At 50.7% G+C, this 25,486-nt stretch overlaps 1 protein-coding gene across 1 annotated transcript; it reads right to left on the bottom strand.

The window, feature by feature from the left end:
* On the bottom strand, positions 1 to 20,316 carry OXTR (oxytocin receptor; the record flags this gene model as incomplete). The annotated part of the gene is made up of 2 exons (XM_080825885.1): positions 1 to 1,925; positions 19,389 to 20,316. The coding sequence occupies 2 exons, from the start codon at positions 20,314 to 20,316 to the stop codon at positions 1,678 to 1,680; spliced, it is 1,176 nt and encodes a 391-aa protein (XP_080682011.1). The 3' UTR covers positions 1 to 1,677.
* Positions 20,317 to 25,486: the final 5,170 nt, after the last annotated feature.

The raw sequence follows: 25,486 nt of genomic DNA, 5'->3' as shown, positions 1-25,486 counted from the left end.
CCAACTTCATTCTTTTTTTATTGAAGGATAGTTGACATACAATGCTTTATTAATTTCAGGTGTACAAGATAGAATTTCAACAATCCCATACATTATTCAATGCTCACACAGTAAGTGTAATCATATACAAAGTTATTACAGTATCATTGGCTATATTGCCTGTGCTGTACTTTTCATCACTGTGACTTACTTTTATAACTGGAAATTTGTTTCTCTTAATCCCCTCCACCAACTTCATCATTTTGCAGGTGGATTACCAGTTTTCCCAGTCCCATCTGTTGAGCAGATTGTCTCCCCTACTGAATTCTTTTGCCACACTTGTCAAAAATCAATTGGTCATGAATGGGAAGGTTTTTAACTGCACTCTCCATTCTATCCCATTGGTCTACTCCATCGATCCACATGTCTATCCTTATGCCAGTACCACACTCCTTTGATTACTGAAGCCTTGAAGTGAAGTTTGAAACCAGGAATTGTAAATCCATCTACTTTGTTCTTTCCAAAAGATCATTTGGCTATTCTGGGTCCCTTGTATTTCTGTGTGAATTTTAGGATCAGCTTATCAATTTGTGCAAAGAGGCCAACCAGGATTTTGATAAGAGAATTGCATTAAGCCTGTAGATCATTTTGGAAAGTACTATCATCTTCATAATATTTAAGTCTCTGATCCATGAACACAGGATGTCTCTCCATTTCTCTGAGTTTCTTCAGTTTCTTTCAATGATATTTTGTAGTTGTCAGGGTATAAGTCTTGTACTTCTTTTGTTAAATGTATCCCTATTTTTTCTTTCTTATACCAGTATAAATGCGATTATTTCTTAATTTCATTTTCATATTGTGAATTGTTAGTATAAAGAAATACCACTGGTCTTTGCATACTGACCTTGCACCCTGCAACCTTGATGAATTCGTTTATTAGTTCTAATGGGTTTGTATGTGGGCATGAACTCCTTAGAATTATCTACATACAAAATCATACCATCTGCCAAGAATTTTACTTCTTCTTTTCCAACCTGGATGCCTTCTGTTTCTTTTTCTTTCCTGACTATTTCATATAAATATTAGCTTCTTAAACATTTGTAGCCCAACTTTTCATCAGCTGCCAATGCCAAATGGTTTCATAAGGGAATCCCCTGTTCCTAGGGCCACCTTCTGACATGCTGGTGCCCAAGGATGCTGGGACGGTTCCATGCAAAAGTAAAATCACTCTAAAGTCAGAAGGATATTAGCACCACCCTCCACATCTGAGGTCCCACTCCCACTCCTTATTCTGAGCTCAGAACAGTACGCTTCCACACACCAATCCCATACTTACCAGCTTTCACAAGATCCCAGAATAAAGGAGTAAAAAGATACTGGAGAGAAATGACAGGTCCAGGAGAATAAAACCAACCCATCAACCAAGGAGAGCAGCAGTGGGGGCAGGGTGTATAAACCCCCATAGGAAGCCAGGGGAGATCCAGGGACTGTCTGATGGCTGAGTCACCCCAACATTTCCACCATGGAGACTACTTCCCCAACCCATGCCAGAATTTCCCACCCCACTCAAGCTACCCCGAGGTGTGGAAGGGTGCAAACTGAAAGGTACCTTATACATACACGCACACTGCCACCAAGGGGTGGACTGTCTATGCTGGCAGACCCCGAGCCACGGGAGGCAGTCCTGGCCCAGCACGGTCACACTGTGGATGGCTGCGAGCAGCTCCTCTGGCTGGAGCTGTGGCGGCTCAGGACAAAAGTGGATGAGTTGCTCTTTTTGCTGACGCTGGTCTCTCCTGGACGATTGCCCTTCAGGTAGCTGGAGGAGCAGCAGAGGAAGCGCTGTACCAGTTCGTGGAAGAGATGGCCCGTGAAGAGCAAGTAGATCCACGGGTTGCAGCAGCTGTTGAGGCTGGCCAGGAGCATGGCTATGATGAAAGCCGAGGCTGAAAGGAGGATGGGGGCACGGGAGAAAGGAGAACAGGCCATCACTACTAGAGGGCCACCATCATTTCCCGAGAACAGCCTTCCCCTGGCGCCAGGTGCTGAGTCACAAGACAGAGACGTAGAGGGACAAGGTCTGCCTGCCGTCCACATCATGGCTCCGGGTGTGCGCTCAGCCTGCCCCTGCCACACACACACCCCAGCCTTCCCAGGCTCAGTCAAGCCCTAGAATGCTCCCTGTCCTTTCTCTCGTCAAGAGCACCCGCCGAATGCTTCCGTCAGCAGGAGCTGCGCTCGTCACAGCCACCTGTTCATTCATAACTCACCCAGCGCGTATCCGGTGCCCACGACTCTGAGTGCCCAAGAGCACAGTGTCGAGGAGCTGCCAGACCTAGCTGGTAGTCTTGTTCTGCCAGCAACAAATTACTTTAGTTCCCCAGGAGACTGCTGTTTGCTAATCTTTACATGGGGATAACAAGAGTATGCAAAACACGCAGGAAGACTGCAAGGATTTAAAAAAATGCCTGGTATACAGTAAGGGCCCAATACATGGTAGCTGCTATTGTGACCGTGTGCCATGCACCAGGCTAGGCCCTGGGGACACAAAAATAAAATAAGTAGCACCACAGGGTGGGCACAATGCAGGCCGGTTGAGCAGACCAAGGACCGGGAGCAACTCGGAGCAAATCATAGGCCAGTCTTACAGAAAGCGCCATTTGAGTCGATACCTGAAAGATGCTTAGGAGTTTTCCAGGCAGAGAACGGAGGAAGGGTGCTCCAGGCAGAAGGAATGGCCCAGGCAAAGGCGTGGTGGCAAGAAAGCATTGCCACCTTCGCAGTTGAGAACACTGAAAGTTCTGTACCCCTAAGAGCACGCTTCGGCATGACAAATCAGACTCACACAGGAGAAAAGGTTATCCTGAAATTCTTTAAGGTACTGGGCAGAAGCCATTATACTAGGGATTTTTTGTGTTCCAGACAAAATTAAGGATCAACTTCAAGACACTGCTTTTTACAAATTCAAACTTCAAAAGGAAAGAAAAATTCTGAATCCTGAGGCACCTGGCTGGCTCAGTCACTAGAGCATGCCACTCTTGATCTTGATGTCGTGAGTTCAAACCCCAGGCTGGGTGTCGAGGAAAGAAAAAAGGAAAGGAAAGTAGGGAGGGAGGGAGGAAGAAAGAAGGAAGGAAAGGAAGGAATGGGAGGGGAGGGGAGGGGAGGGGAGTGGAGAGAAGAGAAAGGAAGGGAAGGGAGAAAGAAAAGAAAAATTCCTAATCCTATATACTTCCAAGTAGAGGAGAGGAAAAAAACCTGCGTTTCTTGCAATAGGCTTCCATCTGACAAACTACAGATCTCTCCCACCAATGGAGGAGGGTGAGCACTCCCTCCAGAAACCTGCGAGGACAGCAATACACCCAAGAATGCTGCTCATAGCCACATCCTCACCAGTGAAGGCAGCTGCAAGAGGGCTTGAAAAATCTGCTGCTCTTTGATCTTTTCTGCAGAAAGTTTTTAAAATATAGCTCCAGAATTCTGGGCGCCTGGCTAGCTCAGTCAGAGTGGCGTGTGACTCTTGATCTCAGGGTTGTAAGTTTGAGCCCCACGTCAGGCATAGAAATGACTTAAATGAACAAATAAATAAAAACAAAACAAACCTCCAGAATTCAAGAGCTGAATCCAGGAAAGGATTTCTCACAGGGACTGTGAAGCCACAAGACCTAGATGCCACCACAGAGGCAGAGCATGGAGACATCTGTCAGACATCTGTCACCTAGTCACCAAAGGAAGAAGGATGATTATCCACAAGACGATGGTTTGGTTCTCAAACTGGGATCCCTTGGTCACCTGGGAACTTGTTAGAAATGTAAATTCTCAGGCCTTACCCTAGACCTAGCAGACCAGACTCTTGGGGGTAAAGTTCTGACACACACACAAGTTGGAAAACCACTGGTCTAATACCTTGGTGCACCTGTTGGCACAAGAGCAAACTAGAGCAGATAAAACCAGAAAGTCTTGCACAAGAGAATGTTCAGGGAAACAAAGGAGGAGCATCTAAACCTTAGACTAAAATAGTAAAGAACAGGAAAGTGGAAAAGTGGAGGGGGAAAAAAGCTGGTACTGCTCATTTTCTATAAAAGAGAATGAAAAAATACGCATCTGATTTGAGTAGCTAAGAAGATGAATTTAAGTTTAGAAATTCTGGTGAGAAATCACCAAGACTAAAAACAGAATGTCCTCAAAAATTCAATGTATAACATAAAGGAGGCAAAAATCAACACACGGTTACAATTTAAAAAGGACCCTGAGAAATAAACTACCAGACACAGCGGCAAGAATGCAGGCATGTAAGGTTAGTAAACAAGGGAGAGGACAGAGCAGGAATGAACAGGCTTGCACCGGAAGGCACCACCTTTTACCTAACTGTATAGAGTTAAAATTGTATATTTTCTCTTAAGCTATTTGCCTGACTTTACATTTGGATCATTTAACTTATTTATTCTATTAAAAAAAAAAAAAAAAAAAGCAGGGCGCCTGGGTGGCTCAGTTGGTTGAACAACTGCCTTCGGCTCAGGTCATGATCCCGGACTTTCAGGATCGAGTCCCGCATCGGGCTCCCAGCTCCTTGGGGAGTCTGCTTCTCTCTCTGACCTTCTCCTCTCTCATGCTTTCTCTCACTCAAATAAATAAAATAAATAAAATAAAATAAATAAATAAATAAATAAAATAAATTCTCTCTCAAATAAATAAATAAAATCTTTAAAAAAATTTTTAAAAAAAGCATACAGAAATATCAACAACAAAAAAGGAAACAGTTGATGAATTCCTGATACACCACCCCCCACCCCCAATGGAGATTCCCTTCCTCTGCGTGGCCAGCCCCTGTAGGACTCTGGACCAAGGCAGGTGCCTCTGCCCCCCCCCACCCCCCCGGTGGTCACAGACACATAGGATGGGCCTGACTTGGCTCCCTGGGGGATGGATGACCCTCTCTAAGCTGAACCTGCTCCTGTCAGGTTGTCAAAGGCGAAGGGCACAATTGCACTTTTAAAAATCTGGCAATAGGGGCACCTGGGTGGCTCAGTGGGTTAAAGCCTCTGCCTTCAGCTCGGGTCATGATCCCAGGGTCCTGGGATCGAGCCCCACATCGGGCTCTCTGCTCAGCGGGTGGCCTGCCTCCCCCTCTCTCTCTGCCTGCCTCTCTGCCTACCTGTGATCTCTCTGTCAAATAAATAAATAAAATATTTAAAAAATAAATAAATAAAAATAAAAAAAAATAAAAATAAAAATCTGGCAATATTCTACCCATCGAGAGACAGGAGTCCCCAGTGGTGGAAATGCCAGCCCTCAGCAGGGAGGAGAGCTATCTGGGAATCGGGAACCGGCTGTGGAGGACATTTCAGAGGAAGGAAGCAATAGGAACGAAGGCACATAAGTGAGAATGTCCAAGAACATTCAGGGACTGCCAGAGTTGGGGAAAGGGAGTTTCACGGGGTAAGAAACAGGAAAGAGCCAGGCTGAGGAGGACCTTGAGTGCAGGCCGCCTGAGCTTTAGTCTACAGACAGTGGGGAGCCCTTGATGGTTTCTAAGCAGGCGACTGACTGACTGCCCCTCTCAGGCTCTCTGCACTTTCTGTTCCTTGTTTAGACCACACTGTTGCCCTTTCTGGTGGCTAGAGAAGCCAACAGGAATAGAACAAAGCATGGAAAATATTGTCCTCACGATTCACGATGTTATTTCCAAGAGAGCACAGGGCCATGTAGCGATGCTGACCATGGGAATCACTGCTCAAGTTGGCACAGGACCCTGTGGTTTTCAAAGCAGACTCATCCCCAGGGACACACAACATGTCACCCCATGTTTCTACCTGAACTTAATGAAGCTATTCCTTTTCAAACTAGACCAGCGTTCACACATGTCGGGTTGGTACCAGTTAGTGAATCCTCTCAGTCCCAAAGCAAAGACATAGGCTTGCCAGACAGTCCCTCTTAGAGTGTGATTTGAGGGCGAGTCAGAGAGCAACTACCCTTTTCCCACACAGGTAGAATTGCCCACGGAGGCGGGGTATTGCCTGTTCTCAGTGATGATCTTTTATAATCTAAGTATATCTGGGATGGGAAACACATTACCTCCTATCAGACCATCATCGTTCCTAGCAGAAATGTCTCCTGGTCTAGACCAGTGACCAACAAGCTCTATTGTTGGGCCTATGGGGGCCAAATCCCACCTGATGCTTGTTTTTCTAAATAAAGTTTTATTGGAACACAGCACACCCATTCATTCATATATTGTCTATGGCAGCTTCTGCACTACAAGGAGAAAGCTGAGTACCTGTTCCAGAGACCTTATACCCACAAGCCTAAAAGAGTTCCTGCCTGGCCCTTTACAGAAAGCTAGCCCACCCTTGATGCCTGGAGGAGGGGCAGATGTTAAAAAGTGGTGGGAAGGGCTCCTAAGGGTGTGGGGGCAGAATCCCACAAAGCAAGCCCCGCCCACTTCTCCCCACACTCTGGTGATGGCTTTGCTTTCAAGTTACCCAGACTCGGCACAAATCCTGGCTCTGCCATTTTGCACTTTGTGTGTTCTAGAGCGAGTCATCTAACCTCTTAACCTCAGTTTCTCCATCTGTGAAATGGGAGTAATAAAAAGACCTCCTTTACAGAATCATTGCCAAGTTTCACTAGTCAGGATGCCAAGTACCCATCATGATTCCTGGCACTCAATAAAAGTAAAAACTTAACGTACTCAGTTATTACCATTATCACTACCATGATGTGTACACGCCCAGTAATGCTACTTTTCTTAAGGATAACAGAGTTAACGCCAACCCGTGTGAACAATGGGGAGAGGCTGCTCCCTGGGTTGGGCTGTGTCTTGGATCTGAGATAGCCCAGGGTGGGGCACAGGACACAGGACCCACTGGCTGAGCTGCTGGAAGCTGCACTGACATATGGCAGTGTCCATCCAGTGAGTCTCTTGGGCCAGACCGCATGGCCAAGGAGGTCAGCTCATACGTAGGTTCGTTTCCTGGCTCTACAGGCCCGCACCACCAGTCCAACCAACAAGCTTATCTACCCTGTTCAGCTAGCTTGTGACTTCCGGACGGGTTTAAACAGACTGAAACAATGGGCCATCTTCAGGGAGAGCGAGGGGGCTGCCGAGGCGCCACAAAGTCAAAGGTGTGCCGAAACAATGAACCAGCGATGGAGGAGAATGTCCTTGCCTTATTCCATCTTCTTTTTTTTTTAAAGACTTTATTTATTTATTTGACAGAGAGAGCATCACAAGTAGGCAGAGAAGCAGGCAGAGAGGGGGGGGAAGCAGGCTCCCTGTTGAGTAGAGAGCCCGATGCGGGGCTTGATCCCAGGACCCTGGCATCATGACCCGAGCCAAAGGCAGATGCTTAACGCACTGAGCCACCCTTATTCCATCTTCTTTGGGGTCCTGGGAATGTCTGATCTCGCCCTGCAGATTTCAATACAAAGACCCGTTTTAACTCACATGCAAGCCTGGACGTCGCAGGGAAGAAGCATCTGTCTCGGCACCGCAAACTGCCCTCTCTCCTTTCTGCTCCAGCATTCCAGCTTGAAGTTCTGGTGCACGCCACATGCGGGGTGTTCTTCTGGACCAAAATCCTTAAATATGGACTTCTTTCTCTCTTTTTCTTTCTTTTTCTCTTTCTCTCTTTTTCATTTATTTATTTGAGAGAAAGCGTGAGCGGAGGGAGGGGCAGAGGGAGAGAGAAAATCCCAAGCAGTCTCCATGCCCAGTGCAGAGCCCCACTTGGGTCTCGATCCCACAACCCTGAGATCATGACTTGAGCCAAAATCAAGAGTCAGCCGCTTAACCAACTGACCCACCCAGGTGCGCCAAGACTGTCTTCTTCAAAACACAGCTACCCGTGGGGTAGCTGTTAGAGAGGCACCATTGAAAAGCGACTCAGTGTGGTGCCATCTCGAGCTGGGTCTAGCAGATTTGCAGCAGATGGTATGGTGCCCTGAGCCCAGATCTCGTCTTAGGACCCAGCGGCTCATTCCCCAGCTACCAGGGAGCTGGCCAGTGAGGCTCTCAGCTGAGTTCCTTTTGGGGCACTGTCTTGGCCACAACAGAAACCCCTGCCGAGGAGCAGCCTACACCCAATGACCAGTCCATGCAAATGTACAGAGGCCCACCGCTTTGCCTTAATTCTGGCTTCTCTGAAGGGCCGTTCCCTGCTGCCCAGCTCCAACCCTGGCCACATGTCAGACAAAGCAGAGCAATGATGAAGTCAGTGCGGAAAAGGAGGAGCTGGAAGTCAGAATCCACAACTCCTCCAAAGGTGTGGTCTGCAGCCTGCATCTCCTCTGGGGCCAGGGGGGTGGGCAAGTGGTCACAGAGTGGCCCCAGTGGAGCCCTGGCTCAGGGAGGAGCCAGGGACACAAGATTCAGATGCAAACCCCTGGGGTCTGAATCCTCCACCTAATCTTTCTACTCTACATCTACTGTATGAGCCTTAACATCCTTATCTATAAACTGGAGGTGACACTTGCAAGGACTTTGAAAAAACTGGTGGGGGGTGTAAAAGGGCTTTGTGAATTGCAGTGTTTATTCAGGTGATTAGTATTGTTATTAACAGATATGAGATATGACCAGCTGCATCATTTTTAAAGCCCAAAGTTTAGAGGCTCCTGATCCCAGGTCAATTAAAGAAAGTGCCCTTTGCCTGTTTTCCCATGACTTCAAAAATTGAAAAAAAAAAAAAAAAAGGGGTGCCTGGGTGGCTCAATTGGTTAAGCGACTGCCTTCAGCTCAGGTCATGATCCCAGAGTCCCGGAATTGAGCCCCACATCGGGCTCCCAGCTCCATGGGGAGTATGCTTCTCCCTCTGACCTTCTCCCCTCTCATGCTATCTCTCGTTCTCTCTCTCAAATAAATAAAGAAAATCTTAAAAAAAAAAAAAAAGAAAGAAAAGCCAGAGGCCTGGGGTTAGATGCCATGACACCAAAGGAACTCCTGATCGTCCATTTGGAAAAGCTTACCCAGGGGCACCTGGGTGGCTTAGAAGGTTGGGTGGCTGCCTTTGGTTCAGGTCATGATCCCAGGGTCCTGGGATTGAGTCCCGCATCAGGCTCCTTGCTCAGTGGTGAGATTACTTCTCCCGCTCTCTCTGCCTGCTTCTCTGCCTAGTTGAGCTCTATCTCTCTCTCTCAAATAAATAAATAAAAATCTTTAAAAAAAAAAAAAAAAAAAAGGAAAGCTTACTCAGCCAGTGAATTAAGAAAAGCCAAAAGGAAAGGTGGTTGCAACCCTGAGGGGGGCAGAGTTCAGGGTCTCCACTGGGACCCCATCTCTTCCACTTGCTCCCCATAAAAATAACATCCCTCCCCAGGACAAAGCCCTGAGTGGTACAAACTGCTCTCTCTGATCCTTGCCAAAAATGGGGGGCCACTGGGAGGCACTGGTCCAGGGACTGGTCCTCACACTTGCCTGGTCACCAGCTTAGCTTTTCTCGGAGGAAAAAGAGGAGATCAGATGTTCTAGCATCCTTTCATGCCCTGTGCTCATTGTCACAGGACCTACTCTCAAGGGAAACACAGAGAACACAGCACTCTATTCAACAGGGAGGTGCAGCACTGGGGGGAGGGGGCGGGGCTGCTGTGCGGGTGCAAGCCTGAGGACTAGGGGTGATCCTCAAGCGGGGCTCCTAGGCGCCAAGCAAAAGATGTGAACAGAAATGGCCACCCACCAAAAGCCAGATGCCCTGCTGGGCAATTTTACACCCAGGAGACAGACACAACTCTGTATTTCCACTCGGCACTGTGATTCATGGAGGGGTGGGTGGCAGAGGGCACTTGAGGACGAGGACGGTATGCCCCAAAGTGTTCCACCTGCCTACGAGCCTGGCTTTACTCAAGCCCTAAGAACTCCCATATTCGGATTTCCCGGCACCCCCTCCACCCTGTCACCGAAGGCCCAAATTAGCCCCGAACAGCTGACGGGCAGCTGGCCATGGCCTCTCTGGGCTGCACTATGCCTGAGGCAACTAATGCATTTCACATACACTTCAAAGACCTGTGGCTTAGCTGACACCTCTCCTAGGAGTCAAATCAAGCCCACCCACTTTCATAAGAGGCCCTCACTCCCGAAACCAAGTGCTTGGTTCAGGACCACACCCCTCAACAAGGGGACTGGGAATTTGGGTCTAAGTACCTTATTCCTAGAGGAGCTGTATAAGAATTTGAGAGCTGTAGTCCACAGAAGGCTTTTTCTTTTTACAATTTTTGAATGTATACTCACATAAAGATTGAGTACTAACATGTATTTTGAAGTGCCTTATTTTGAAAAAACCACAATTTTACAACATTGGAATGGTTTTAAAATTCACAGATGTGTGATCACCCCACGTATCATAAAGCCAGGATTAAAAGCCAAATTTGTGGGCTACATAGCTTTAACCGAGTTTCTATTACATCACTGCCCAAATCTGGGGGAATCTGTTACATCACTGCCCAAATTCTGGAAGCAGAAGGGCTGGGGCCTTTTGGTAAAAAACCAGCCCTTCTTTACCCTGCAGGGAACGACAGGCCGTGCAGCCAATTTCAACCGCAGGTGCAAAGGCAAACTGCACGTTTTGATAAAAGATGTAAGATATTAAAGACTTCCTATTCAATATGTAGTCAGTCTATGGGTAGGCTACACAGGCATAGCCTGGCCGCTTGGTAAAAATGCTGACTCTTGGGCTCCCTCCCAGACCTCCTTAATCAGATTCTGCATTTTAACAAGATGCCCCCCCACCCCGCCAACGTGAGCTATGTACTCACTGAAATTTTAGAAGTATCCCTCCACTAGGGAGAAAGATAATAATAAAGTAACTGCCCCATGAGGTCAACAAGGAATGTGCTTCTTTGCACAGCCAGTTCCTACTCATCCTTGGAAACCCCTTTCAAATGCTGATTCCTCTCTGAAGCCCTCCTGATTTTTTTCCTCCAGGGAGACAGAATCAACAAAAGCCTTGTGGGGCATTCACTGAGTGGGGGGTGGGGAAGAGGGAGGCAGGGATAAATAAACAATGATAGTAAAGATCTCTCTTCCTGTGGCATCCCTTCACAGTGTCATTACTTACGTTTCCAGACTTGTGGCTGGGGGGATGGGTGTCATTTGCAGAAAACAGGAAGAGTTCTAGAAGGGACTGAACTGAAGTGAAGCTTGAAATTAGCAGACCGGAAGTCCTGATAGAACTGCTGGAAAGGCAAAAAGGCTATCTCCCTGCTTGACAATAGGAGGGTGCTTTAACCCCACGACTGGATTCTCATGCAGTTCCCTCTAGGAAAATCAGATTCATACCCAGATATCCAGGTCTGGTGGAGAGAAAGAAAGAAACAGAATGAGCAAGATTGACCCTTGTCACTCTCTGAGTGAGGTGTGGGCTGGAGCATCTGGCCCGCTGTGGGGGGAAGTTCCAGCTCCCTGCAGAGCACAACAGGAGACTCTGGCCTGAGGCTTCCCCTCCGTGGGTGGCCGAGAATCAGGATCTCTGGAATCGGGCTGGGACTCCACTGCCTGGTTACACCCCTTTCCTGCTCATCCCTTGGGCAAGAGCCCCCTGCCATTTCTAAAATCCAGAACTAGAATTTCCCACCTCCCCTCCTGCTGCGTCCTCCAGGTAAGGCTTTTGTTTCTCTTCACCTCTTCACGCTGGTTTGGAACACCCAGGGGCTTGCTACCGGCCCTCACCAGAAACTGCAGCCCTCTGCGAAAACGCTGCTCCTAAGCTCGAGACAACGCCCACCCCCAACAGCACTGACCCAGCCCAGGACCTGACAGTCTTGGAATTTCTCTGCTTTGTAAAGCAGCCCTTGGGGGCGCCTCAGTGCTCAGTTGGTTAAGTTTGCCTTGGGCTCAGGTCAGGATCCCAGAGTCCTGACCTGACCTTGATCCTCTAGGGTCAAGACCTACAAGAGGGCTGCCTGCCCAGTGGGGATCCTGCTTCTCCCTCCGCCCCTCCCTACCAGCTTGTGCTTTCTCTCCCTCTCAGATAAATGAAATGTTAAAAAAAAAAAAAAAAAAAGAAGAAGAAAGAAAGAAAGAAAGAAGAGCAGACACTGATTGAGCACTTACTATATGCCAGGCACCGTAGCACTGGTAGGCAGAGCCCACCCTGCCCACAAGCTAAACTCTATTCCTAACTCCAGAAAACTGGGCTCCAGGCCAGTTTAGTCAACTGCCCAAGGTCACTGCTGCCACTCCATCGTGCTATATCTCAGGACCTAAGAGCCCAACACCAGCCAGGAGGAAAATGGGGTGTTACTCCCGGAGCTCTGTAACCCCCCTTGGCCTGACTGTCCCATTTTTATGTAAACACCAGCTGTTGGCCTCAGGAGGGCAGGTGAGGAGCTGGGGATGGCTTCCTGAAAACTCCCCTCACTGGAGGACCAAGGTATCAAAGCAGAGGCTGTGTGGACAGGACCGTTGGGAGACAGTAATGACTGTTTGTAGAGTGGATGCATTGGCCTTCAGAGGAGGATGAGGCTGCCAAGTTGTGCCCTGCAAGGCTCCTGGGAGCATCATTCTCACAGGCCACGAAGTAAAAGGCACCGCCTAGAGTTGTGCCACAAAGCGATCCACACCTGGACTTGACCTTTAAAGGACAGGTCTCTGCAGAAGGGACTGGAGTGGGCATCCCTACGGTGAGAACAGAATCAGCATGGGTGCCCAGCAGAAGGACCCTGTGGGAACTGGCATGCAGTCAGGGGTTCACAAAGCAGATTACCCGGAGCCCAGGACAGAGGGGACGAGGGTGTCCTCGTTCGCTAGATACTAGGTCAGGCCACACCTCCACAGTGGGTTTAAACCAGCACTTCTCAACCAGAGGCGACATTCAGCAATGTCTGGAGACACTGTTGGTGGTCAGGACAGATGGAAAGGTGCCAGTGGGATGCAAGGGGCAGAGGCCAGGGATGCTGCCTGAACACCCTCCCCAGCGCCACCTGGACAGCCGCCACCTGACAGGGATTATTACATGGCCCAGAATGTTAGGAGTGCTGACGTCGAGACACTCTGGTCTCCACCCAAAAGGAGACATGTGGTAGATCTAGGATGGAGGGGTCATCGGGGAGCAGGGGGAGCTGAGAAGCTCGAGCCTTGAACACACAGTACCCAGTGGGTGGTGCCAGGAGGGCACAGGCAGCCAGGTGTGTGTGTGTTGGGTGTTTCAGCAAAGAGAGCCAGGAGTGTAGAAATGTTGGAGTCACAAAGAGGGTGCAGGGCTCTGGGGCCAGGCCAGGAAGGTGGAAATGCACAGGAGGCCTGGTGTTAAGTGTTTCCCTTTCTGAAAATGAGCTTCCCAGCTCCTCCCTTTTCCTGTGGAACTGTGGTCCCTCCGGTGTGGCCTACCCACCTCACCTTTTCAAGGATGTTGTGCCCAAAGTTTGGGTGGGCCAGGCACCTCGGAGGGTCTGGTCTTCAGGTGAGCCACTGATAGGCAGAGCAGTGAGGGAGGGAGGGCCGGAGAAATTTGGACAGATCATTCTCTGCCCTGAAGAGCTCTTGAACTTGGCCCTTCTGGGGATAAATTGCAATTAGATGGACAGTTAACAACCACACTCTTGTCATTAAGCAATTGTGAGTTATGTTCTTGACTAATGCGAGTGCTTCCCCTTTGGGTTTCTGTCCCAGGTGACTTCACCTTTCCCCCCAAGAGGTTTGATCAATAGCAGAAAAAAAAATCTGTTGGGGGAGGCTTTGCTGCACATTTCTTCCATTAGATGGATATCTGCAGGGGATGCTTCTAAAAGCACCCAGAAGATCCCAAGGCCAAGAGTGGTAGACCACCTTGAAAATGCTGGCCTGGGGATGAAGGCCAGTCTGACGGGGGCAGCCTTTGGGGTGGGAGGACCTAGGTTCAAATTCCAGCTCCACCCCTCACTCAACAGTGTCCTCGAGCAGGTCTTGCCTCTCTAGGCCTCAGTTTCTTTCTCTGTAAAATGGGGACAAAGCCTCTTTACCTTGCTGTGTTCAGTTGAGGATGAGACATGGGGCTGGGTACTCAACAAGTAGGGGCCTCCTGTTTCCAACTACTCTAACTCCTCATGTCACTGAAGTGGATGGCCACAGAGGGTGTCCTATTCTAGCCTCACTGGGTCCGCTGGGGGTGATGGAGGCCCAGAGATCACAAAGACATGCCCCAAATCACAGAGAAGGCAACAAGACCAGCTCTCAGCACTGCCCAGTGCCATCTCCCAGGACTGATGCAATGGGGGCTGGCAGAGCACAGTTCAGCCCCTGCCAGCCCCTGCCCCTGGGGGTGAGCCCCATGAGGTTCCCTTCATTTCCAACAACTGTCAGTGCAAAGCACTGGGGTTGTCAGGTGGCCCAAGCCCTCAGGCAGCAAACCTGCCAGCCCAGTCTCTCCAGAGAGGACCCAGAGCCAGGGGGAGGTCTCTCCAGAGAGGACCTAGACCCACAGCCCCCCACAGCCTCCCCATCCCCCAGAGGGCACAACATCCTTGAAAAGGTGAGGTAGGTAGGCCACACCAGAGGGATCACAATTCCACAGGAAAAGGGAGGAGCTGGGAAGCTCATTTTCAGAAAGGGAAACACTTAACACCAGGCCTCCTGTGCATTTCCACCTTCCTCCTAGTACAACACTCCTGACAGAGGTTTGGTTGCCCCCAAGTGACTGGGGTGCTCACTTCTTCACCAGGCAGCCAATGCTAGTGTTGGAAGGCTGCTTAGAAGATCCTTATCTCTCTGGAATCCAAATCCACACAACCAACCCAGGCCATCTCAAGCACCTTTCTCCTCCCATATCCCTCGTGTCTATTCAACCAGCATTGGCTGAGGTCCTGATGGGTGCCCAGCACCGTGCTCGGCAGTGGACGCACACTAGTGAGCAGAACAGAAGGGGTCCCTGCTGTGACCAGGCTCACAGTCCAACCTTAACAAGTTTCTCCTCCACATCCCCACCACCCTGGACACACTGCCTATCTCTACAGGCTCTGCTTCTCCGTGCCCCAATCCCCTCCGCCTGGGCTCTTCCGAAAAAACACCCATCTCCTTCCTCAGGAATACCTGCCAAGATTCTCAGAGTCAATCCCAAGAATGCAAACAAAACCGAACAAGTAGAACGGGGGAAGAGAAGAGTGATGTTGATCACATGGCCCCCAGGTGCCAAGAGGCACACCCTGTCATTCTCCTAACAACCCCACAGGTAGGCAGGTAGGCTTTGCTTCCTTGGTTATATACAGGAGGAAGCTAAGGCCCAGAGAGGTCTAGTGGTTTGCTCAAGGACACACAGGAGAAAAGGGCAGAGCAAGCTCCAAATAGGCCAGCCGCATGCTTCTTTCCCTGCACAAACCATGCAGGATTCCACAGTGCCTGCCCACTGTGCTGGCCCACCAGACAGGTCCCTTGGTCCTTCCATGGTCTCTGTGGAGTGGAGGTCCCCACCTTCTTCTCTGGGCATTTTCTTGCTCCCATGGAAATCAACCAGTTTGAGAGAAAACGGGGACTATTCTGTATATGACTCATCTATGAAGTGTGAGTGAGATTTTTTAATTCAAAAGCTTCTCCCCTAGCTTCCAGGCACCAGATAGGAGCCATGAATAGTGTTCAGTGTGGACGAGTGGCACACCTGCCCCATCTGCCAACGTGTCCTTGCTTCTCTCTCATCTCTGCCTACAGGACCAGGCATTTCACCAAAAACTAGAGCTGGAGACTCAAAATCAGCCCCACCACATCCGACCAGCATCAGTGAACCCCTGGAAATACAGACATGCCTCCCAACTACCCCAGGTCGGAATCCTGGGGGCCAGCAGCCAAGCAAATCGCACTGAGTTCAAGGGGAAAGATCAGCGCCGAATCTTTGACAGTGGAATTTGCTTGCCAAGATACATATGGGGCTGGTCCACACGAGCCATGGGTGTCTGGTCTCACTCCTCCTGTGGTCTTACCAGCCTCACTAACGCAGGGCTCCAATAGCGGGTGGCTGCTTTGGACTTTGGGTGGGGAGGAGCGCAGTAATTACCACAGTGGTCCTCTTCCTTTTCTCTTCCCTCACTGTTTTTTCTTCTGAACAATGGAAATATTGAAATTGAGAGTTTCTGTCTTTGCTCTGGCTCACAAAGAAAGGAAGCTCCATGCACGGCTCACCTCTACACACAGAACCTTTATTATTATTATTATTGCTATGATTATATTATAATTTTCCTATCCCTTTCTCCCCTTCATCCAGGTTTCCTTGTATCTACTTTGTCTTGCCACAGTACCTGAATCTTTGTGGCCAACCTCTCATTACTTTTGGAGCAAGGCGAGCTCTGAACCCGTAAAGGCGGAGCTTGGTGTGAACACAGGCGTTGGAGGGAAAGAAGTCCATGAAAGGAGAGAGGTGTGAAAGGAGGGCCTGGGCTTGCAGAGAAGGCCAGGGAGCACAAAGCCTCACAGAGGTAGGGGGTTTTGAGGTCAGCAAAGGGTCACACGGACAGCTGAAAGGCCAGTGTGACTTCTCCAACCCCTCTGGCAGCCCACGGTTCGGAGCTTCTCCTTCCCTCAGAGGTTTTCAGGACAAAGCTGTTGGCAGGGACTGATCCCACATGTGCCCCCCTCCCTCCACCTTTATCTATACCTGCCTGCCCCTGGGCTTCGGGCAAGAACTTCTGCCTGCTCTCAGTGGGCTTCCTGAAATTCCAGCCTCTACCCCCCAGGAGATGAGCAGAGCAAGGGGCCCGGATCTAGATATTTTGCATCTCTTCTCAATTCCCTTCGTCTTGGAAAGTGAGGGCTGTGCATTCCTTCCACGGTGCTGATCATAATTCCTTGAATAGCTCAAGTGTCTCCTTGTTTTGTTCCTTAACACTCGCCGATGGCCTCCAGACAGTCATGTCTCCAAACTGACTGTAAACACCATTATTTCTGATGGCCCAGCCTGCTACTTGCAATTATCCCAATTAATGCCAGGTGGGCACAGAGCTTGCAGTCCAGCTGAGCCCAAGTCCACTCAGACCCCCACTGCTGCCCTGAGGCCGTGGCATGACTTGGCGGGGCTTGTGGCCAGAGCCCAAGTCCTCGGTGCTGGGCAGGCCCTCACACGGGGACTGGGTGCCCGCTCCTGGAAGGAGGCATCATGAATCCCATTGTCTTCATTTGTTCTCTTCTCGGAGCACCCAGGACACATAGGGCCAAGGATGAGGGGGCCCTGGGCTTTCCATATGGCACCCACCCTTTCCTCTGAACTGGGAAAGAAGCCAAGGAACAGAGGGAAGACCTGAGGTTCCTAGAGTCTGTTTCTCTTCCTGCTCCTGGAGACTGAGAGCAGGAGCCTGGCCCCACCAGGAGAGAAGGCCCCGCCATGGAAATCCTCACGGGACAGCATGCACACAAAAGGCCTCTGGCCCCCACTTTGGTCGGATGCACTCGATTTCATTCTCTCTCCTCTTGTGTTTTGTTTTTAAGACAAAGACATGTATTATTGTCTGATGTCCTTTCAAAGCACAGGAAACATCGAACCCTCACTCAGTAACTAAGATATGTGTTGACCATATATTCTCATTCTTTAGGGAGGAAAATAGGAAGAGGAGAGCAGGCGAAGGGGTGGACAAGAAGTCATATGGTGGGGGGGGGGGAGGGAGAAAAATTCACCAGGAAGAAAAATGAATGGGAGAAGCCAGGGGAAGGAAAGAGAGGGAAATGAATGAACGCTGAAATGTCCTCATTCTAAAAGCAAGATACTAACAGTCAAAGGAGAGAAGGGGACCCTTCACCCAGAGTCCCACACTAGTAAGGGCTGGAGGGAGGGCTCCCCAGTAGCCATCCCCAGAATCTGCTCAATATCGGTCTCACTTCCTCAAGGACTGGGGTTTGAGCTCCTCGAGACCCGGTCTAGTATTTCTTTGGCTCCCGCCCAGGAAACAGGTGTAGTCTGATGCCTTAATGAGAAACACCCACTGGTGCCTTTGGCTGGGCCCACTCCCTAGTCCTGTGTCCTTCGTCAGGAGGCTGGCACAGGAGGAAAGAGCTGGGGTGGAGCAGGAACCCTCCCTCCCACACCCGCCCGCTCTAGTCCTCCCCTCCCCACTGGCCCAGCCTGCAGCACCACAGGTGCCCCCTATGTGCTCAATGATAACTGCCCTGGCCACTAAGAAAAATGCTGGATTATGAGGCAGGGCTGGGTAAAGCCAGGAGTCTGTGGTTTCCGAAAGACAGCAAAGGAAAATTATCCAGCTGAACGAAGGGAGATTTCAGCTTCCACAGGATGGTTGTATTTTAGACTTCTGGGAGCAGGAGTGATCATATTTAGAAATGGGACATTGCTGCAAAAAGGGTCTAAAGCAAACCCCTTGATCTACTCTTAACATCACTAGAGTCACCTGCATCCCAGTGCAGTGCTATGTATGGCCTTACCGTCAAACAAAATGTGTCATTCACCACTACTGATCATCCCTCCTGCTCTTTGCAGATGAGCTATTGGAATTGTGTGCAATGAAGGTGAAGCTGTCTGGAGCTCCCAGCAACCCAGCGCTGGCCACAAGCCCCAGGACCCAAGGCGCTCTCTGCTCCCCCAAGCTCCCTCCCCACATATCACTCCATTCTACTCCCCACCCCACTTCCCCTTACCACCCTCAGCCCAGACCTCCACAGTCCTCCCATCTGGAGAGCTCATTCCCTCCCTACAGAAATCCCCCAGCCTACCAGGTCAAATCCGAAAATTTGCATCTTTGCATGGAGGCTCCAATCCTTTTCCCACCTCTCCCCGCCCCCCAGCACCACCAACGTCTCTGGCCCAAGGCACCGCCAGTTCCCCGCTCCCCACCCCCCAAGCCCCACCCCCAACCAGGCACTCACCTCTCTGCCTTTGGAGACTCTCCGCCTCCAACAAGCCGGGGGTTCAGAGACTGGACCTTAAGCCTTACTTCCCCACAACGCCCCGCCCTCCGACGACTACTCAAGTACTCAGCGACTACTCAAGTACTCAGCGCTAAGCTGGACAAATCAAATAGCCCACCTACCGCTGCTCTCATCCAGACCAGACCCAGGAGTTCAGGTTGATTTGAACTTAAAGGGGAAGTTCAACATAAAGTAAATTTCAAGTGGCGAGAGCTTTGGCTTGGACCAGGGTTCGAAAGTTACTTCCACCACTTGCTAACCAAGTGGCAAAGTCATTTGAACCTCAGTTTTCCCATTCATAATAAGGAACCATATGCCCCATATGTAGCCCAAGGACTGTACTAAGGACTTTGCGTGCACTTTCTCATTTCATCCCCCCATGAGAGCCAGTACTTTCATCATTATGGCCGTTTTACAGAAGAGGAAGCCAAGGCTCGGGGAAGTTAATCCCCTGGCCAATGGATAATGGAGCCATGCCTCAAACCCTGCAGGATTCCGAAACCCACATCCCCAGCACGAGATCCCCAGAAACCTGTCAGTGCGGAGGAGGCAGGACAAGGACCCCGCCCCGCCGCGCTCCCTCCGGGTTTCCAGCCAGCGCTACCTTCCTTGGGCGCGTTGGCATCCCAGACGCTCCACATCTGCACGAAGAAGAATGGCGTCCAGCACACGATGAAGGCCAGCACGATAATGAAGGTCATCTTAACCGTGCGAATCTTGGCCTTGGAGATGAGCTTGACGCTGCTGACGCGTGCCAGAGCCGCGCGACCCGCGCTGCCCGCCGCCCCGCCCTCCGGCCCTTCCGCAGCCTCCGCCGCCGCCGCCGCCGTCTTGAGTCTCAAGTTCTGCCAGATCTTGAAGCTGATGAGGCCGTAGCAGGCGGCGAGCACGATGACAGGCACGATGTAGACGGCGAGTGTGATCCACGTGATGTAGGCCTTGGGCCCCCAGGGCTGGATGAAGACGGCCCAGCAGTCGAAGACGCCGTCGGCCACCTCGCGCAGCGAGAAGATGTGCACTTGCGGCGCGCTAGCTACCAGGCAGCCCAGCCACGTGGCGAGCACCGCCAGGCGGTCCGCCCGGCGACGCAGCGCCCGCAGCGGCTGGCAGATGGCCAGGCAGCGGTCCAGAGACATGAGCAGCAGCAGGTAGGTGGAGGCGAACATGCCCACCACCTGCAGGTACTTGACCAGGCGGCACAGCAGGTCGGGCCCGTAGAAGCGGAAGGTGATGTCCCACAGCAGTTGCGGCAGCACCTGGAACACGGCCACCACCAGGTCCGCTATGCTCAGGTGCTTCATGAAGAAGAAGAGGCGCGAGTGTTTGTGGCGCGTGGTGCGCAGCGCCAGTAGCACGCACGCGTTGCCGCTCAGCGCCAGAAAGAGGATGAGGCACAGCACGGCCACCTCCACGCGCGCCAGGGCCTCGTTGCGCTGCGGGGGCCCGGCGGTGCGGTTGCCCTCGGCTTCCGGAGGCGCCTCGCTGCCGTTGACCGCCTCGGCGCTCCAGTTGGCCACCAGCGCGCCCTCCATGACTGTGGTCGCCCTGCGCCCCTGGTCTTCAAGCCCTTTAAGGAGTAGTGCGGCGGGGTGGGGCGGGACGCGTAATCCTGCGCGCCTGGGGGTGGAGGGGGTGAGGGGCGCTCCTCGGGTTCCACTCGCTGAGACGCCGAAGACCGATTTGCTGGCGGGAGCCTGAAACGAATCCAGAGGACTCTGTGAAGACCAAGCACTACTCTTCCGACGCACATCCGACTCAGTTGTACCCTTCCCAGGAGCCCCAAATTATTTGAGACTAGGGGTACAACCGCCTGCCCCGGGGGTGGTTCAGCAGCCACCCCGGAAATCCCCGTTTGAGGTACCTCCTCTGAGCCACTGGAAATGAGCGGGAATCTGCCAGACTGCCGGTTCCTTAAGATTTTAAGTCACTTACACTGAGGGAGAGGGAAGGGTCCTAATCACTTTCCTGCGGGACTGGGCCTCCTAAACAGACCACCTCTCCCAGAGATCCCCAAACTAGCCGCCCGCCCCACCCTCCAGACCCTCAGCACATCAATCTTCCGCAAGACGCCCAAAACAGCCATCACTCCTTCCTCCAGTTACTTCCTTCGGAGATTCCCCCAAAGGGCCACTTGGCTTGGGAAGCTCCAGCTCAGAACCATCCCCCTTCAACCTCCTATTTCTAAGACGTTTAGCCACCCCCTCTCACCCCCGAACTTCCACAACTGCTTCGGTGGGTCCCCAATCCAACGGCCCCTCCTGGAAGAACTCCTGTCTCAATACCTACCCCCCAGGGCTCCCAAATGCTGTTCCGGGTACCCCTCTCATAAGGATCTTCCCCAGCCCAGCAGTCCCGGGAAGCCGACGCTGTCTTAGCCCTCGACAGTTTAGGGCTATGCATCTTGAGCCTGAGCGGTCTCTTTACAGTCTCTCAGAGCACCAGTCGTGTCTCCAGCTACCAGGGGCGCGAGGCACCCCTCCACCTCCACTCGGGTTCCAATGGCTCCTCCAGCCCCAACCAACCCGTCTACCCGTGCGCAAGACCCAACTACCTGCACCCAGTCCTCGACCTGGCCTAAAGTTGGCTCCCTGGGGAAACTGCACCGCCGCGGACAGCTCCGAAGACGCGTTTGCTCCCAGGCCAGGTTGGGATGGCTGCTGGCGGCACCCAGTCTGATACTATCGTGAGGCCCCGAACTCTGAAGCCTCAGCTGGAATCCCCTCGCCCGCACGTAACTGGTCACTGGATGGGGACAGAAGGCGAGCTCGGAGCGCAGCCGAGGCTGTGCGCGCTGACAGCGTCAGGATGCGGCGCTGTCTGCTGGTGGCCCGCTTTTCTGCAGCCTGGGGCTGGGGCTGCACCACCACATGAGTCCGCTGGGAGGCGCGGAGCGCAGGCCCCGCCGACCCCGCAGAGCAGGGTTAACTCGCCCAGCGTTAGCCCCAGAACGGTAATAAACAGGGTTCTTTCACAGTGGCTTAAAACTGCAAGAGGGAGGGAGCTCATAAACAACCCGCTTGGTTTCTTCCTTTCTTGGTTTGGAAGCTCCTGACTCTCAGGCAAACGGGAAGCTTGGACAGCGGTGTTTTCCCCTGAGTAGATGGTGATGAAGTTGCAAAAGCATTTAACTGACGTTTCCCAAACATCAGGTTACTTTCAACGCTTATTTTTCCCCTCCCCTGAGCTTGATATACTGGATTTAGTAGTGAATTCAACTAAGTCCTTTTATTCCTATACCCATTCCTAAGGAATGAGAAATGCCTTCTGTTCTAATCAGCACTGGCAGAGGGCTTCATTCTTCAGGTAGTTTTAGGGGAAAGATCTCAAGAAAAGAAAAGGAAAAAATCTACCTTTCTCTTATATTGATTATGTTCCTTTGTGGCCCGAAGCCATTTCTGCCTCTTTGCCATGCTTCAAAATTAAAATCCTACATGATGCCGAAGGAAGAAGAAATGTTAAAGACATCTTCTTCTGACTCCTAACTCCTTTTCTATTCTAAAATCAGGTGGGTTTTTTTAAAGTAATTTACAGAGACCAAGAATTAAGGCAGAAGAGGTGAGGATTCAAAAATGAACAAGGCTCTTTAAAATTTAAATGCATACTTCCTCCTGACATTTCCCTTCACCCTCTTTTAATTATGTGGAGAGAATTGAGTTAGTCACGGACTGGGTTTCCTGAATCCACAATTACAGCCCTGTGCCAGGACATCCTAGGGACAGACCATTACTCCATCCTGGTCCCAAGGTTCTAGTTGAGTGAGCATTCCCGGATGGGCCTGGGAATTCCAGCAGCCCTGGGAAGAGGTGAAAGTTGTCTTTTTCTTGCCCCATAATATCATTAAAAAAACAAAAAAACAAAAAAACAAAAAAACAAAATTTAAATGAATAAAATTTAAAGATCTTACTGGCTTTTTCCAGCAATGCATGAATCAGGCAGTATCCCATCTACTAGATAAAAAGAAGCTCTGAGGAGCTTTACAAAATGAAAGATTTTTATAGGCAGAAGGGAGCCCCAGAACATGGGAGTTATATTTGGCAACAAAGTGACTGGTTATTGTCCGGTTACTTTCACTATAGGGAAGGCAGGGGTCTGTCAGACAGGTACTCACTAGTGCTGATCAGATGGTTCCGGATTGACTGGTTTGAAATTCCATCCATCCCTGGGTGAACTGAAACTGAATCTTAGTTTGGTAATGTGGGGCTAAGCATAAGCAACACCATTTGGGGTCTGTTGCCTTGTTTTTAACACATTAATTAATTACAGATCAAATTACAAACTACTCCGGTGAGAATTAAGTAGTCTTAACTTTCTCCCCTGGCCTCAGTTTCCCCATATATAAAATGAGAGGGTTGATCAAGGTCATCTCCTCTCCGAGATCTCATCCTTCTGGTTTTCTGGAATTTGATGATATATGCCATCTGAGAACCTAATTCTAGGAGGTAAAACACACCTGCCCCACTCCATGGTGGGATCAGGGAAGGGTTTTCCCTAAGCACCCCCAATGGGATACATTATATTTACCCATCACCTTACCTACTCCATACTTATCAATAAAATGTGTTGAAAAAAATGATTAATGGATTCCCCAAGAACATCCCCCAGTATATTAATCACTAGGGTCAGACCCTGGCTTCCCAGAATAAATATTTCTGTGGCAATCTGGCTATAGGAGGGCTGTGTGTAAGAAAGTATGGCATTTGTACACGTGGGTCATTCTTCCCAAGAGAAAGCAATGACAGAGTAAAGCATGACAATGAATGTGACAACATAACCCCTATTAAGAAAGTGGCATAAATACGTGTATTCTCCATCTGTAGACACTGTTGGCCTAGGTGAAGACACAACAAGACATAACTGAGACAAAAAGCATTCTTTGGGAATAACCGAGCTTGGAATAAAAGCAGGCTGTTCTTTTGCAGAAGAAAGGTTTATTGAGAATCAGGATCTTTGAAATCTGTGGCTTCTTTCAGAGAAATAGGGCCCCGAGGAGCTGAGAGTCATTTCAAGGTGGTTGTTATCCTCCATACAAGCAGAGCAATTGGGATTCTCATGTTGTCTATCTTACAGATGGGGTTTAGAGGTTCAGAGAGGGTGAGGCGCTTGCCCAAGGCACACAGCTGGTCAGGGGCCAGTGTGGCTGGCATGAAGCATGAGGCAAGCCTAGAGAGGCCCACCAGAACCAGACCACCCAGGCTGGCAGCCTTGGGAAGGGGCCTCACACTCTCTCGCTCAGTGCTGGAAACTGGGGGGCAGGGAGAGGAGGTTACCTGAAGGAGAGATGTGATAGGCAACAGCAGGAGGAAAGATTGGATGGGAGCAAGTGGCAGGAGGCAGATGGGATAAGAGCCCCCTTGAGAGCAGGTCTGGCCTGAACAGGGAGATGGCCAGGTTGATATGGCAAGGACAGGTGACTTGCCCAAGGTCCCACTGCCAGACCCAAACTCCTGTCTCTGCATAGACCCAGCCACCTCCTGTGTCCTGAAAGGCCTGAGCAGCACTGAAAAGGGACTGGAGATAAAAGCCAGAAGGGCCTTTTGGTGAAGGCGAGGGCAAGGGGGCGCGGTCTGAGAAAAGCGGAGAAGGGAGAGGACTTGAGACAGTCCCCAGGGACCATTTAAGAGGTTTGTGTAGATTCACACAGGACACCAAAGGAAACTAAGCTCTCTTCTCCCGTCTGCCACCCCTACCCTGTGCCTATCAGTCCATCTCTGCGAGCACCAAGGAACCTAAGGCAAATTCCAGCGACCTGACAGCTCAAACACAAACACTGCCCCAAGCCCCAGGCAACCCCGTCTCTCCTCCTCCACCAATTCCAACAGCCTACCCACCTTCTTTTTTATTAAAAACAACAACAAAAAGGCATTTCTTCCCAGAGGGGCACCCAACAAAACATCCTTTCCTCTTGGAATGTTGAGCACATTTTGGCAAATGAAAATGTACTATTTCCTGTGCTCTGTTATGCAGATTCATTAAGTAAATATTTTCTTAGCACCTACTGTATGCCCAGTGAGGTGACCCTGAATTGAACCCAGGAATTAAACTGGACCAACAGCAGGGCTCCTGAGGATAGGTGAGAAGATCAGGTCAGGACAAGCGGAAGGACTGGAATCCCTGCCTGAATTCAGGGTTCCGATTGCACCAGAAACGCGCTGCTCTCTATGACCCCCTAGGGGCAAACCCCCACCCCTCCCTGGCCTCCATTTCCTCTCCTTAAAATGAGGGTATGGTCAATCTCTAAGGTCCCCTCCAGCTCGGTCTGTCATTTTCTAAGTCTAGGCAGCCAAACACATGGAGTGAAACAGCGGGCACAGACCGACTGCATGGGGGAAGCCTCCTCAGGGGCAGGGATGGCTCGGGCATGTAGTTGGTCCTCAGGAAACACGGGTCAGAAAAGTGTGGACTGGGGCACCTGGGTGGCTCAGTTGGTTGGGCGACTGCCTTTGGCTCAGGTCATGATCCCAGCATCCAGGGATCGAGTCCCACATTGGGCTCCTGGCTCCATGGGGGGGTCTGCTTCTCCCTCTCAAGTTCTCCCTAGCTCTCTCTCTCTCTCTCTCTCTCAAATAAATAGATAAATAAAAATCTTAAAGAAGAAGAAGAAGAAGAAGAAGAAGAGGAGGAGGAGTGTGGACTGTCTGGGAAAGGATAATGCTCTGCCAGGAGAGGAAGTCTTCAACAACCGAAAATCGCATTTTTCCCCTC

Source organism: Martes martes (genome assembly GCF_963455335.1).
Source record: "Martes martes genome assembly, chromosome: 1".
Classification (NCBI taxonomy): Eukaryota; Metazoa; Chordata; class Mammalia; order Carnivora; family Mustelidae; genus Martes; species Martes martes.
Note: the sequence above shows the minus strand (reverse complement) of the source record. Positions and strands in the feature narration are given on the sequence as shown.